This window comes from Panicum virgatum, chromosome 1N (genome assembly GCF_016808335.1).
Source record: "Panicum virgatum strain AP13 chromosome 1N, P.virgatum_v5, whole genome shotgun sequence".
Classification (NCBI taxonomy): Eukaryota; Viridiplantae; Streptophyta; class Magnoliopsida; order Poales; family Poaceae; genus Panicum; species Panicum virgatum.
The window spans coordinates 66,478,011-66,494,482 of NC_053145.1; the positions used below are offsets into that span (position 1 = coordinate 66,478,011).

The 16,472-nt window shown below is 45.3% G+C and overlaps 2 protein-coding genes and 2 pseudogenes across 2 annotated transcripts; 1 reads left to right on the forward strand and 3 right to left on the reverse strand.

Moving 5' to 3' along the window:
- Positions 1 to 83: 83 nt before the first annotated feature.
- On the reverse strand, positions 84 to 4,545 carry LOC120653788 (synaptotagmin-2-like). Its single transcript, XM_039931458.1, has 9 exons — positions 3,896 to 4,545; positions 3,539 to 3,780; positions 2,737 to 2,755; positions 2,596 to 2,631; positions 1,887 to 2,092; positions 1,361 to 1,470; positions 1,172 to 1,270; positions 522 to 951; positions 84 to 449 (listed from the first exon to the last, which is right to left on the reverse strand). Exons 1-9 carry the CDS (start codon positions 4,543 to 4,545, stop codon positions 358 to 360), a joined length of 1,884 nt encoding a protein of 627 aa, XP_039787392.1. The 3' UTR covers positions 84 to 357.
- LOC120657706 lies at positions 3,796 to 8,501 on the forward strand. The gene is made up of 4 exons (XM_039936117.1): positions 3,796 to 3,919; positions 4,502 to 6,171; positions 6,288 to 6,727; positions 6,807 to 8,501. The coding sequence occupies exons 2-4, from the start codon at positions 4,666 to 4,668 to the stop codon at positions 8,251 to 8,253; spliced, it is 3,393 nt and encodes a 1,130-aa protein (XP_039792051.1). The 5' UTR covers positions 3,796 to 3,919; positions 4,502 to 4,665; the 3' UTR covers positions 8,254 to 8,501.
- A 109-nt stretch (positions 8,502 to 8,610) lies between these two features.
- LOC120657711 lies at positions 8,611 to 11,306 on the reverse strand (annotated as a pseudogene).
- Positions 11,307 to 11,378: 72 nt separating this feature from the next.
- Positions 11,379 to 15,052, reverse strand: LOC120657710 (annotated as a pseudogene).
- Between the last annotated feature and the right edge of the window lie 1,420 nt (positions 15,053 to 16,472).

Below are 16,472 nucleotides of genomic sequence, written 5' to 3' on the forward strand. Positions count from 1 at the left end.
TTTTTTTTCATTCTTCTCTTGGCGCAGGCCAATTTGGCAATCAAAACAGCACAGAAAAAACTTTACGACGACAAAGAACAAGAGGGAGCCGCCAACAACCCATTGGGTCCGGTCCATTGCATTCCTCTGCTATATGGGATGAATATACACTTGCCGGAAGGATGTGGGGGAAAAGAGAGAGAAGAAACATGATTTCTCATGGCCATGTACAACCACTCAGCTCAACTCAGCTCATAATGGAACGCTAAATTACAACCAAGCAGAGCAGTAGTGTTAGAAAATTGAAGCCGGATGGATGGATTGCTTTGCTAAGCTAATCTAAGCTGCTCCAACGACCATTAATCATGATGGCTGGCTTCAAGGGTTGAAGTAGCCTGAAGCACCAAAGTTGGAGGACACGAGCACCATCACACTTGTTATGGCCGCGAGCCACACTAGAGCCGTATTATCTGAAATAAAGCAACAGCATGAGAAACCCGACAAGCAAAGCCTACATAATCAGAGCTAAGACAGGCCTTCACCTGTGGAGCTATTAGATACAGTCTCAGCATCAGCTGCCGCAGGAGAGACTATGCTGTTAGTGCTTCCAGATCCACTGCCCGCCTGCTCAGGATCTCTTGAGCTTCCCGTTTCCGAAGACACTATACCTTGGAATTCCTCACTGACAAGCAGTGCAGCAAGCAGATCCATGAATGTTTCTCTTTCTTTACCCAAAAAGTCGCTGCCCTTACTCATGTCACCTTGGACATAATCCAGCACATCCTCGTCTGAGACGTAACCGCCAGCAAACTCGCTTCGCACCGCCTCATCTTCCTCGTCCTCGACGTATGCCTTGTATGTCAGCCGAAGTAGCACTTCCCCAGCTGTTCGTTTCCCGAACAAGCCCCACCCGCCATATAAAGTTACAATTTTGTCAGTCGGAACTGTATCTTTAAGTGACCCCAACTCAACCTGCCAAAAATATTATGCAGTTTTCAGAAACTCATCCCAGTGTAACAAAAGATAAAAGATGCCCAGAATCACATGGAAATCCATTGATCTATGCATCTTCAACTCTGGCAGCAGTGTACAAGGAAATACTACATTAAACAGCATACTTTTATGCACAGACACATTTATTAGTACTATCAATGGAGAATAGAGGGAACTTTCTGTTGAAGAAAAACTCTACCTCCCCAGTGCCAATAGTGATGTCAGTTAGACCAATTGAATCCTTCACTTGAATGGTCAACTTCTGTTTGCGAGGATTTCCTACAAGCAGATGAAAATCCTGTTTTGACATGAAGTGTTTATGAGCATGATGGCATAGATGAAGGAAGATTTCAGCAAACATCTATGAGTTCAAGTGTTGAAACCTTACTTGATTCCAAATTGGTTCTCCTGGTAGCCCAATCACAGTTGTTTGACTGTTCTTCTTGCTCTTTATGACTTGGTCACCAAGAATCATGACAACATAAGGGTCTGTCTTGCCTGCAAATGTAATATAATGTGAAGTTCCACACAACAGATGAGATTAAGTATAGCACCACTCAGCTATGTGATTCTATCCGTCCAGATATTAATAATTCAACACGTTCCTTAGCACAAATCAGTCAGCTGCAAAACTCGGGTGCTACTTTGGACAGGATCAAAACTAGTCTAGCATAGCGCTAAGATGCGGGAGCCATTTAAGGCCTGCCCAAAAAAATTTCTCAGGTCTGCCGGATTGTACTTTCGGACTTTATTTACCAAAGAAAACTTCTCAATCTCAGCATTTCTTGCTTAATACAGCAAGGGACAAGATAGCACTGCCACTGATAAACTGGATCCATGCTCTTAACTAATGAGCAGATGCTAGATTTCTTCAATAATATATAGATTCTATTTGCATAGCAAAGTTCTCTTACCAAATAGGACGAAACTAAGCTTTCTAGCATCAACTAGCGTCACTGATAGTTCTCCAACAAAGTCCTTGTTTCCATCTTGAATTATGTCACTTGCAACACTTCCTGAAACAGGTCCCATAGCTCTTCCCTGCTGAAAATCTAGGACTATCTTCTTGGGCCGCACAAAGAGACGTGGCAAATCTTCTGTCAGAAGTTTTGTGAGAAACCTGGTGATGGTAATTATTATGTTACCATCTAGCAATGAACAAGACCTTTCTAAGAAAAATGGATAAAAAAAATGTTTGATAGCCAAATTCATTGAATTCGGGAATGATTAAAGACTTTCCCTGAAATATGACACAAACAAAATATTTGGAAACTATCAACATTGTATATGCATCAAATAAATATATTAAAACATCAATGGGAGACACAATTTTATATTTTTTCAGATATTTTGATCATAAATCCTAAGAGAATTTTTTAAGAATCCATGAGTTAGTCACTAAAGAATCTAGGTGTGATAGAAAGTTAACCAATGAAGCATGGTCAAGAAAAACAATGTTAGAGTAAAAGTTATTGCGAAAATGATAAGGAAACAGGAGCTAGCAAATATGAATAGCCTTTTAATCTTTTATTAGCAATCTAAAACTAGACAAAACTAGGAGAGGTGGGAATGGCACCACAACAATAATTTTATCATTACAAAATTACCTAAATGGCTACATACCAATTACAAGGAGAATAAATGCGCCAATAGTAATTGCTGTGCTGGTAGTAGGAAAAAATGGATTAACAAGAAGGATTGATTGCGATAAAATGAACCCATAGAACCATAAAGCTGCGTAATATATGAGGTGAACATGCTTACATTGACAGAACAGGAATAGCTGGCAGAGACAGGCACCAGGTCCATGCAAAAGATGTGAGCATATTGTTAGCCATGCATTAGATTGTTAATGCATAATGTGATAGCAACATCATGAAAAGAAGGAACATAAAAGGCTCAGAATAAAAAAAAATGAACAACAAATTGTATGTAGGCTATAAAAAGAAAGAACTTCTCCTATCTTAATTTGGATTCTAATGGTGTTTTACCAAAGTGCTGATTCTGTTGAGAGTATCTTGCCGATTTATACAATTAAATTCATTTATAAAGGTTTCCGACTTCTGCCGGAGTCAGCAAACCACCCAGCACTAGAGAGTGGAATATATCGATATTATCCTATTTAAATAAAAGAACCCCTCTCTTGCTATAATACCATTCTATCTGTGAAAATATATGTAATACTAATAAAATGTAGATAAGAAAAATAGAAAAATGCAATAGTTCCATAACAAATTGCTCATAAGCATGTGCGTGTTTTTTTTTAAAAGATAGCTTAAACTTCAACTATCAGGCTCCGGCTGTGCTACAGCATAACAAGATGTGGTAATTAGGACACATATAGAAACCACTCTTTCGTCTTGACATGTTTTAGCAGCACATACCTTGAGAAAACCAATACTCCTAATTCCCTAAGTACATTTTTTTTCTTTCTGTAAGGTCATTCAAATTTGAAGGTGCCAAACATGCTCAATTGCTCATGTTTCAAGAACACAACCTAATGACATCTAGATGGAGAAATGAAGTTGCAAAGGGAAACGTTGAGTTTGGAGAAGCGAGAGCATACCCATAAGATTGAATAGGCGGAACAGTGACAGCTCAAACTTAATCTTTGGAAGGGATACAAAAGCCCAAGATACAGCTCCCACCCATGGTTCTGTTGGTATGAGCCTTAGCTTAACCCACAACTCCCCATCAATGTCGAAATCTCGAACCCAAACTGGCACGACGACTGGTACTTTTGTAAACTTTAGGGAGAGCGCCAGAGCCATGCGTGCTCCACCGGCATAGCGAATGCCTATTTGGTACCTGAACGAAACACAGAGTCAGCTTGGTTGTTTGATATGCCAGCAGCAGGTAATAATCCAGAAAAGAAAAGAAAAAGTCATGAATGAAGTGAGGGACAAGACACAAGAGAACTGACTGCAGGTCGTTGGCCCGCCTTGAGGTCCGGCGCTCGACATTCCTGACGGAGAGCGGTTCCTCGCCGAGGTAGAACTGCCTGATCTCGACCCTGTTGACGTAATCGGGCTTGTGGAGGTTGTCGATGACTGGCTGGAGCAGGCCGACGATCCAGTTCTCGATTCCTGTGCGGTAGACCTTCCATAGCTTGCCGAGGACCATGTTGACCCACTCGACGGACTCCTTGCGCTGGAGGTCCTTGTCCTCGAGGAAGAGGGAGAAGCTGGAGGTGGGGACCTGCGGCCATGAGCCGTTGATCTTGAGCTCGCGCTCGGCGCGGCGGCGCTTGCGCAGCGTCCAGAGCTTGTCGAAGGCGGCGCCGACGAAGAAGAAGAGGGCGACGACGGAGCGGCTGACGGGGGGCGCGGGGAGCGGGTGGATGACGCCGAGGGTGCGGAGCTTGGAGACGAGGGGGTCTTCCGCTGCTTCCGGGTAGGGCGTGAAGGGGCGGGTGAGTTGGGAGGTCTCGGGCGGGAGGCTGGTGGTAGGTAGCGGCGTGGAGCGCTTGGAGGGGGAGGGGGAGGGGGAGGCGGCGGCTCTGGGGACGGGCAGGCATCTAGCAGCGGAGGGGGAGGGAGGCGACGGCAGGATGCCGGCGGAGGGGGTCAGCATCGGGGTTCACCGATATCCGGCGAGGACGAGCGGTGGCCGCCTCGCCGGAGGAGGAGAGATGAGGTCGGGGGAGGCCAAGGGAAGGAGACGACACGACACAAAGCAAGAGTCCTTGGGCCCATGTGGCAATTTGGGCTTCGGTTTGGGTTTGGGCCCAAAGAAAGAAGAGAAGCCCAATCAATCTCTCTAACCCAACCAACCAACCGCATCGCATCTGGGGGAAGCAAGGGAACGTCGCCGGCGATGGACCGCCAGCTCTCGCCGCAGGAGTGGGAGCAGCTCCTCGACGACTTCTCCTCCTCCCCCTCCCGCCGCCACCGATGGCTCCACCTCCCGCTCCTCGACCTCGCCGTCTCCTCGCTCCCCCGCCGCGACCTCCCCTCCCACCTCAAGCCCCTCCTCCTCTCCCTCATCGACGACCACCTGCTCCCGCCCTCCCCCCGCAGCCTCCCCCTCCTCCTCACCTCCTTCCTCTCCTTCCCTCCCGACCACCCTCTCCGCGACCACCTCCTCGTCACCGTCGTCTCCGCCTTCGCCTCCGCCCTCGCCGCGCCCCTCTCCAAGGACCACCACGCACCGCCCCTCGCCGCTCTCGTCGACGCGCTGCTCGCCGCCGCCAACCGCCCCAACCACGCCCCCGACCGCGCGCTCGCCTGCGACGCCCTGCGCGCCCTCGACGCCGCGCTCCCGGGCCTCCTCGCCGACGCCCTCGGCCACCTCTACGCGCTCGCCGCCGCGGACCGCTCCCCGGCAGCCCAGTCCTACCTCCTCCTGCTCGCCTCCGCCGCGCGCCACGCCGTACGCCTCGGGAGGCTCGGCGCCACCACCTCCATCCTGGCGCTCGCCGGTCCGCCCACCCCCTTCTCCGTGCCCGCCCACCTGCTCTCGCCTCCCGCCGCCTCTATGGCGGTGCCGCCGCCCTCCGAGGTCAACGTACGGGACATAAGGAAGGTGCTCGCTCTGCTCATGGACAGGCCGCAGGTGCTCACGCCCGCAGCCGCCACGGAGATGACGGCCATCCTTGCTGAGATCGCATCGGCTGTGCTCAGGTGGGCGCCGGCCATCGCAGCGCACATAAAGGTGCACTTCGGGGGAATGCTCTACTCCTCCAACCCCATGCTGCTGCACTCGCTGCTCACACTCTTTCTCCAGTTCCCGGATGCCTTTGGGGCTGAGGATGAGCGCACAATGGCACGCCGCCTAGCTTTGGCTGCTCGTGAGGCGCACCGCCCACTCGCAGCACGATTGCTGGCCTTGCATTGGCTACTCGGTTCTACCATGTTCAGGAATCTTGTGCCTGGGCTTGCCCGGTGGTTTTACCCTAACTTATTCGATCCCCTTGCGCTCAAGGCCAAGAAGCTGGATTGTCTCGCTTATGTTGCTGCTCAACTTGATGGGGATAAGGTTGCAGGAGGCAGAGCTAGTGAGCAAGCGACTGGGCTCCTTGATGATGGCTTGGTTTGCGTCTCCGCCTTCAGGTGGCTCCCTGCATGGAGTACTGAAACGGGTGTGGCGTTCCGAGCACTGCACAGGGTCTTGATTATTGCTGCTCCTCACAGCACCGAGGACACGCGCTGCTCCGGGGCTGGTGAGCTCCTGAATTCTACTGTCTTCCACCATTTACAGGTAGAAATTATCGAGATAGTTAATAATAGGTGCTGTCATCAAGTCTGCAAGAGCAAACAATTCAATCGTACTGCAAACGAACTTAACGACTCTTTCTGCAATCACTATGTATGCAGGCTATCTTGGTTGATATGGCATCAGAGCATCGGGGTTTAGTCCCAGTGATTGCTGAGTTCACCAACCGTCTGCTAGCATGCAACTCACATCAGTGGGCTGGGGAGCAGTTGCTCCGGACACTTGATGAGTGCCTACTTCCAAGGCTTGAGCCAGGCTACCAGCTTGCGTCATACCACCCTCTTTTTGAGGAAATTGCGCAGAATGAGATGGTGCCTCAGCTCCGCCTAATAGAATTGCTAACCAAACAGATGGTTTCTCTCACCAAGAAGCATGGCCCAGACACAGAACTAAGGTCGTGGTCTCATGGAAGCAAGGTTGTGGGCATTTGCCGTGTCATGCTGAAGCATCACCACAGCTCTCATATTTTTCTTCCCCTTTCGCATCTTCTTGTGCTCACTATTGAGTCCTTCCCTGATCTGGAGGTCCGGGACCATGCAAGGTAGGATTTCATGTATCACTTGGTTTGTGTTATCTGTTGCTTGATTGTCTTCTCATTGTTTTTAAAATGATTCATCCAGGATTTGTTTGCGGATGTTATCTTGTGTTCCTGGGAATAAACTGAGGCATCTCATGGGAGTTGGCGAGCAACCTTCTGGTGTCACTCCTTCTCATCCAGGTTCCTTGTTCGACATCCCATCACCACGCCCTGCTCAATATCTTACGAGCATGGCCGATCTGGTGTCTTACATTCATCTTGAAAGGATTGTGCCTCTAGTTGTAAAGCAATCGTGGGCCCTCACATTGCCTAATTTCAGTGTCCACAGCAGACCATCTGGTCACATTCTTAGTATACAGGACGTGAGCTCTAGTCCCTCAGAGCAAGAAAAGCCAGCAGGACCGACAATCGAGAGAATTGGATATACACAAGAAACACTTCGTGTGATGGATTCTAAAGGTGCGGAAACATTGAAAATTCTCAGAAGGTACTTTGCGTGCATTCCTGAGTACCTGCACTCATCTGGTCTCAAGATAAGAATACCCTGCACGTTTAGATTTGACTCAGAGCCATTTAACCATGCGTGGAGATCAGATTCACCAGTTTCAGGTTCTGATGAGGCTGATGAGTTGCCAGCCCTTTATGCAGTAATGATCACATTTTCGTCAAGTGCACAGTTTGGAAAAATCCCCTCATGCCATGTACCTTTCATTCTAGGGGAACCTCCAGGTTCTGGTATGGACATTGTCCCCATAAATAATCAGAAAAGGGAAGAATCCAGTTACTGCGCTTCAGTGGTGATAGAACTGGAACCTCGAGAGCCTTCACCTGGCCTTATTGATATCTCAATTGCAGCAAATACAGAGAACTGCCAAGTCTTATCAGGGTCCCTTAAACCTGTTACAGTTGGCATTGAGGACATGTTTATGATGGCCAGCATACCACCTGATACTCCGAAAGAGAGTGTGGCTGTGTATTACCAGGATCTGTTTCATGCTTTATGGGAGGCCTGCGATAGTTCTTCTAACACAGGTCGAGAGACTTTCCCTTTGAGTGGAGGGAAAGGATCAGCTGCCATTAACGGAACTCGGTCTGTTAAGCTTATGGAGGTAACTCCGAAGGTTTTGATTGGAGCTGTTGAAAGATATCTCGCTTCCTTTGTTGTCAGTGTTGCTGGAGATTCACTTGTAACCATTCTGAGAGGAAATGGAATCATTAAGAACATTGTGTGGGAAGAAGGTGTCTCAGTTGCCGGTGTAGGTGCTGATGCACTGGTTCCATACTCACCGGACAGCAATATCCAGCTTCAGCTCATAGATGACGACGATATTGGGGTTGGTTCTGAGAGGTATGGCCATGAAAGCAAGAGGGATATGGGAGTCATACGGGCCATGATATTCCTACCACCCAGGTATCACCTCCTCTTCTTGATGGAAGTTGGATGTGCCTCCACATTGGTTAGGATAAGGACCGATCATTGGCCTTGCCTTGCATATGTGGATGAATACCTGGAAGCGTTGATTTCATAGAGGACTTCTCTGGCCAGTTGTGTTCAGTTTTGTACCTTATGTAACACTAAAAGAGTGAATAGTGGGAGTTTGGGGGCTTATGTTTTTTGGGGGCCTTTTGTTTGTCATTACCATTGATGTTGGAGCGGCATTGTTTTTTGTGGATTCTGAGTTGGGAGCTGAGGCTTCCAGGAGAGAGCAGTTTTGTTCACTTCTATCATCAAGAATACATAGTTATATGCTGAAATCAAGTCCCCAATTTATTCTTTTTTCAGCTGTACCGATGAGCTGATGTTAAGTTGGGGCTTTGTTTGCGCTGCATTTGTAAAATGTATCCTCAGATGGCAAATTATACGCTTTTTGCATAAATTTCTGGAATAAAAAAACATTCGGCAGGTACAACTGCTTGATGTATTAACTTTATTGTGTGCAGCAAAAGGTACGGTCCGCAGCTGTATTACAAACACTCTATTATCTGGAAACAGCAGCAGCAACGTCCAGCCTCTAGGCGTCCTTATTTGTGAGCAGTGACTAAAGTAAAACGTTCCTAGCTTGTGTAGTTAGCTAGGAGGGACTCCATGGCTGCATTCTTGGCTTGTACATCTTTGTACTTGATTCGATAGCCATGTCCTGGGAACAACTCAATTCCAGTACACAAGTTAACAAAAGACAGACACTCAAATAGCTCACCAGCATGACATAGATAAAAGTAAAACAAAGTAGGCGTGGGTTAGAAATCGAATTGAATATGCCATCGCTGATATCTGAAGGAGTACGCTGCTTACCAGGTAAAAGCCACTCAAATTGTACTAATAGCTTCCTTATGCTGTCCAGTTGAAGGCTCACTGCAAGTTTGGTGTACAACAGACAGACATAATAATCAGAGCTCCAACCTAATGGTATAACTCATCAGAGATCTTTGGCTGCATATGAAGACTAGCGGAAATGGAATGACACTTCTACCTGATTGCTTGCTGTAAATCAGAAAGAGATTTAGATCATCAGATTCTTCTGACTTCGCAACATGATCTCCAGTGAACAACACCTTTAGCGGCTTGTAATACAAGCAAACTGAGCCCTAGAAATATGTTTTATGTAATGATCAAACTAAAAGCGTTGAAGATGATGAACAAGATGTTAAATCTGCGATGCTGAAAAATGATGGTTACTGGCTGCATCTGGATTCAAGTCCGTTAGGTTGAATTTCTTACTTGGGTATGACCTGGTGTATGTATAAGTTCAAAATCTGTTCCAATGTTCCATGGTCCATTTCCATCAAGTTTCCACTCAACATCTGCAGTACCCTCCTCTACCTGCATCATAATGATTATTGTGGTAAAAAAAATATCTAGCCATCTCCAAAGAGCCACATTTGCTTGGAAGAAGAATGCTCAACCCCTTGATGCTTACAAGTCTAAAACATTGATGACATTGATGTTAATTCCTATTCGAACGCTGTAAGTTTTCTTTCTTTTGGAAGTCCCCTCCAGTTGAAGCATTATAGATTATCTAAACCACTAATCAGTTGGTTAACAAGTATACAAATATCAAATATGCTAATGGTGCCCAAACTGGGGTTATTGCTAGTTGTTGAAGTGGAAGCATAATTTCTAGGCAGTGGCAGCACAGTAGCTCATGCTTTTGTCGCTCTTCATGAGAGGCCTTGCCAGTATCTGAGAGTGGATTTTGAAATAGGATATGAATGTTCATGGTGTAAGCATTGAAGATTGATCAAGAATTTCGACAGTACATCATGTCAGGTCTCAGATAGAAGGATATATAGAGGTGTAATCCTTACATCTCCTGAATGAATGATTCTTTCACATTAAAGCCGCTCAGCCCACTTCCTGTGATCGGCCACATCATCACTGTATGGTGGTAACTGGTGAGACTAGCTTTGCCGCCCATCCATCCAATATATAAAGATGGTAATAACAACATGAAGAAACAGAAAAAAAAATGTGTATGGTTGAGGAACAACACATACATGTGGGTCAAAAACATGTAGCGTGCTCCACCAAGCCTTTCGATGTTGTCTGCCAAACTCGGAGTATACCTTGGGCTAAAAGAATACAAATATTAGAGCATCTATATGATATAGTTCTGTTTTGGAAGTGTGTAGCTGCCATAATCATCAAAGGGAAATTTACCTGTCAACCAGTATGTTTCCTTGTGGATGAGTTACCAAATAAGATGTTGCCCCAAAAGAGTGTTGAGAATGGTAACCACAAAGATAAACACCCTGGAAATGGTTGGCGATGTGAGTGAATGCACATTATAGCAGACTGATGATTTCATATGGGCAGGGCAGGCAATTAAATATTGGCAAATAGTAGTAGTCTAACTGTAAAGGGCAAATTGCCATAGCTATATATCTGGTGCAATGAATGAGAAAGGCCATCAGAAGAAAGAAACTGGAATAGCATGCATGCGTACTGGAAGAAGATTCTGGTCAACAGGAAGAGGAAACATGCTGTGCACTTGAAGAATGTCTTTTGGAGGTTTGTCGGTGTGGATTGAGGACGTTGGGCAGGAGAGCAAAGCCTGCAAATCACATGAGCAAAGCCTTCATCATACTTCATAGGTGGCGCTGCAGTTACAAGCTAGAGCTAGGAGGGGATGGAGGAGCCGTCAGAGACAGAGACAGACCTGCAGGGCCTTTGTCCTCTCCTCCTGGGAGCTGGGCTGCGCCGCAACGGCGGCCTGGCCATCCACCCTCTTGAACACCTCCGGCGCCATCCATCGGCAGGTCTGGCAGTCGATGCAGCGGTGATCTGCGCAAAAGCACGAGTGTGAGTCAGATATGAGAGAGAGAGAGAGAGAGAGAGAGAGAGAGAGAGAGAGGGAGAGAGAGAGAGAGAGACCCACGAAGAACTCCCCGGGCACGTACTGTGGCCGCCGCCGGCGATCCAGCGCCGCAGGGGAGGCGGTGGCGCGAAACGGCACGACGCGTCGACGGGGAGGCGGCGGCAAGGACGTGGCGGCGCCGAGGACAAGGAGTGCCATGAGGGCCGGCAGGCAGACAGGCAGTGCGGTGCTCAGTCAGTCACAGCTAGGTAGCTCAATCGAAGTCGAGGACTAGGAGGCTCTGCAGTCTTAAATTACACAGCACGACACTACACACACAGGGAGTCGATCCAATCCAATCCAATCCAATCAACAATACATAGCTCAATCATCCATCCAAACATTGTATTGCAGTGACTTGGTCAGCAAATCTGAATTTGTGGGATGGGATGGAACCCAAAACAAACAAAGGAACATGACATACAAGACTGAATAATCTACACTACATTCATTCTCATTTTTCCTTTGAATTGGACGGAACATGGAGCAAAGGCTCAACTCTACTTCGTCGCTGGGTCATGTCATTGTTTTTTCTGCAGGAATGCCAGGGCCTGCTGCGATCTCATCTCTGGCTGCGCTTGCGCTTGCGCTTGCATCTGCGGCTCCCCCGCTTTCTTCAGCGACCTGTACTGCAGCCGTACGCTTTCTCCACTATCAACTGCCTTCACTAGGTACCTGCACACCTTAGCTCCTGCCACTAAGCAAAACTTACAATCCCAATTCCAAAAAAAGAATATATATTTTTAAGACTGCCTACCAGCCATTCAGGCACTGTGATGTGACCACTGCCTCCTTCCCAACAAATTTATCAGGCGTCCTTTTGTTTCCCTGCACCATCAAAGAGTCCGCCTCTCAGCAAATAGGTTCAGCATTAGGTCACTTCTTCATGCTAACTGTCACCAACAATGCATTTCCGATGTACCATGATCAGGACTCTCTCCCCCCACGACAAATGGGTACTGCACCCCCTTCAATGCTCTGGAGCTTTCAGCATCTAGTCTCACCTCACCATTCTCCTGTTAAATGCTCAAAGGATAAAGTATCTCAAAATCATACTACTTACACGAGGCATGCTCAAAGAATAGCGCACCTCGCTGCTTCCCGTTCGCCTTTGTGCGTCCAAATTCTCAGTCACTTCTTTCCTGCGCTTTCGAAGGGCGGCATTATGAAACAGCCTCATATCGTCTTCCATCTTCACCACTGTAGCTACTGCTCTTAGAGCTATATTACACCCAATACTGTCGACTGTGAGTGAGCAAACAGCATATGTCCAATGCCAGATTCATGTTACAAAATAAGGATGGAGACATACCAAGGTTAGGAAATAAGGAGGCTGTATCAACTTCTCCATAGCAAATACTGCACCTTGCCTGATTAGATAAAAGTTAAAGAAAAAAAAAGTACGCTGATTGGTGCAATTCCAATCTACTTGAGTAACAACTAACAAGAGAGGAAAAAATGAACTGAGATGTTTACTCCTACCGAAAATACTTCAGGGGTCATAAAATCATATTCAGTTCCTTATGATAAACGTCACTTCAGATCATAATGACTGCTCGAGGTGTAATAAAAAAATTATGCCAGTGCAGAGAAATTTACTTATAAGGATTGCTGTACTAACTACTAAGCTGCAGTGCACAGCAGATTGATTTAAGTTCCTTCAGATAAAACAATAATTAAACAAATTCAGATTCAGGATAACTATTGATTTCCATGGTATCTAAAGCATTGCAGAGAACTTTATTCTTGATGCTGCAGACTTACAGTAACAAAAAAAAAACAGAATATGATGTTTCAGAATATACCATTTCAAGAACTTTCTTCAGCATGAGGCCACCAAAAGAGTGCCCACACGAGAGAACCATAGCATCTTCAAGAAAAGCCCCACTGGGGAAAAAAAAGGAGATTATTCTATCATATATTCATCATTTATAAATCAAGCGATTAGATGATATGTCACAATTTGATCCAGCATGTCTAAAGCGGTACACTTTCTTTACTTTGTATGTCAAGATAAAAACATAGACAACAGAAGTAGAAAGATCCATGCAGAAAAACAGACTGTATGCAGGCTATTTATCTTGGCATGAAGTGTAACATTCAACAAGGAAGAACTTACGACAAAGGGTCTGAGAGTACACTTCTGAGAGATGGTTCATTAACAATGTTTCCGTGGGATTCCTGCATCCCAAGTTGGAAAAAATATGAGTAACTTTGGAGTTTTTAGGCTACTGATGAATAGGCTCTAAAACACACACGTCACCCATGTATTTTCTAATGAAGCACTTTACTACTCTTAAAGAGAGTCAAGAGGTGTGCTGGCTCTCATCTCTCATGTATCATTGTAAATGAATGCACAGCAAGATCACATGCATGTGATGGAATTTATGCAGGTTTAGAAGTTTAGATGTATATATACTCACAGAAGGTGCTTCCAAGTGAAGGGAAACAGTATGCTCTTCAGCCTGCAAATCATCCATAAATTGGCTTGCAGATATGGGCTGGTACATCTGTGGTATGCAATGCCCAGCAGCTGAAATTGGAGAGCAGTCCAATATAGCATTGGCACGAGGCATTAGCCTAAAGATGAGTGATGCCCTGGAAAATAATAGAGAGAGAAAATATATGAGATGCCAGTGGAAAATTTTAATCCTTCTAGCAGTCTACAATTCTCACCTGTTTCCATTATTAGTGGTCCTGTACTGAGAATTTAGCTGTAGACCACCAGTAACATGACTCAAGGCTCTTCCAGTCAAAAGCAATAGGTCATTAGGGCCCGAGGCCCCATCTGCTAGGTACCAATGACCATTTGGATCGCAAACCTGCAAAAGAAGATAAACAATAGGAATTGACAGATGAAAAGCAGTAATGGCAAAGCATAACAATAAATTAAATCAAATAAAAACCATGAAAAAACATTAACTAAATTAAACAGGAGGAGAATACAGAACAGTAGGTGTAGGTGCAATTCACTAAAAACTAAAACTAGCACAGGGGAAGGAACCTGAGGCGCAAACATTGCTTTTTTGTGCATTCAAAATAAAGTTTGCAAAAGAGTAACAGGATGAGCAGCTTGACACCTCAATTCCTGGATGGTCGGAGGCAACCAGTGTCACAAAACCCCTATCAACTTCAGCCACTGATGACCTGTGGCTTAGTACGTGAGATTGACCACTTTGGAGGTGTCTATGCGAAAATGACACCAGCAATTCTGAGGCTGAAACCTCATTAAGAGGCAATGGATTGTCATCGAGCAAATGGCTGAAAGCACTGGAAGGCAAAGAAGAACTATTAGTTAGTAGGAAAAAGAAATGTGAACATGATGTCATTACATAAAGAAAATAAATTAAGAAGAAAGGGCAAGTGCATTACTCTGAACGTAAGCGAAGATTCCGTGCTATTGCAGAGAGAGCAGCACGGGCTGCCTTACCCAAACATCTGAAAGCGTCAACCATGCAAGCAGGTGACAACTCTCCATCATCCAGAGCCCTATTGTGGAGTATTGGGTGCATCATATTCCAACAGACATCTCAGTGTGCCAGTAGTATATTTGATTATGATTAAAGATAAAAGGTACTGGAGCCTTTCCACATTGTATTATTGCGCTACTTATACAGCAACTAGAAATCCTAGAGTGGTCAGGGTAAGAAAGAACACTGACAGGATGAAGAGAAGTTTATGGACATACATACATACCTCCCGGCGCGGTAGACATAGAAACCAGGGCGGGCGCGGAAGAAGGCGCGTGCGGACTCGAGGCCGCAGCGGACGATAGCGGCATCAGCTGCGGGGAGCTCGACGGCGGCGGCGCTGTGGCGCGTGAGGGATTCGGCGATGGCGTCGACGGCGCTCGCGTAGGCTGGGGTGGAGGCGCCGTCGAACGGTGCCAAGTCGTCGAGGCGCACCCTGGCGAGGGGGGTCCTAGCGGGGGGTGGAGGAGGGAAGGTCGACATGGGTCATGGTGAGGCACCGAGGGAGGGAGTGTGTGCGTGTGCCCGACTGCCCGTGCTTGATCACATTTTTTTACTGGCTAATACTATTAGCTTACTAATTTTAACTCTAGTATATATTTAGATCCATCAGCTAATTGCTAGTTTGATTAGCATAATTGATTGTCCTACTTTTTAATTGCACAATACTTCCTGGTACCAAACACCAAGGGGCCGTTTGGATCCTCTCGTTTTAGAGGAACGGAAATCTACCTGATAAACTAGACTATTTGGTATAGAATTTCATATCCACCATTTTCTAAAGTTTAGACATAAGCATATCCTAAATTCATAGGTCAGAGACAGAAATTGATTATATACACCACCAAACTATATTTCTATTCCGCAACTTATAGCACGCTCTTTGGACCACTCCTTTATAGTAGAAATATAACATATAAGTATCTCCCTCGTATGACCAACAATTATATACAAATATTCCGTATATAATCATATTAGCTTAATAGACTTGTATTTAAAGTATAATTATTAGAATTGAATTCAATTCCAACATTCCAAACGGGGCCTAAGAATGAAATGGTAGTGGATAATGAAATGGTAGTGGATAATTTGGTTCAACATTAGACATATTTGGATATCTGGACTATATTTGGTGGGATTAATTGGATTGAACTAGCTACCTGGAATCCATTAGCTATCCTGTTCCAAACCAGCTAAAATTAGCATGCTATTATTTAGCTGGTGGATCCAAATGTTGTAGTATAAGTCAGCTCAAACTTCTAGGTTGAATTTTTCGGTGCATGCAACTCAATATCAAACACACCTTTAATAAAATAATTAAGAAAATATTGTTTCTCTACAAGAGTTGATCTCCAAAATAAATGATTATGAGGTCAAAAAGTTCCAAAGTTCTAGGATTCGAAATGTGGAAAATTTCAGTCCTAAGCGAGATGAGTGAATTTCATATTTCGTACCGAGATTTGGTTGTTTGACCGGTCAATAAATTAACTCTTATATAAAATTTGGCTACGGTTATATGGAGATTTAGAAAATGAGTACTCCTAGGGAAGATAGTGGGATAGAACTAAGTTGATATTGTGAGGAGCTTAGGAGAAAGATGGCGAAAATACGATGTTTATGCGTTCATTAGCTGTTACAATGTTGAAGAGACTAAAAGAAATATGTGATTAAAATCTATTCATATCTTTATAGCCAGAAGGGTATATGAGGTGGTACAGATCTTAATGATGGTAGAAAAATTCTACTTTGGTCGAATTGTTTGATCATTTCCGTTTCATTTTGGTCCTAACCGAAATGGGTGGATTCCGGTGAAATTCGGTCATTTCGAGCCGAATACTAGAACCACAAAAAGTTCTTTATAAAAAAAACTTTATGGATGAATTGATTTCATGCGAGAAGTAAATTAAAAGAGGTTAGTTTTTC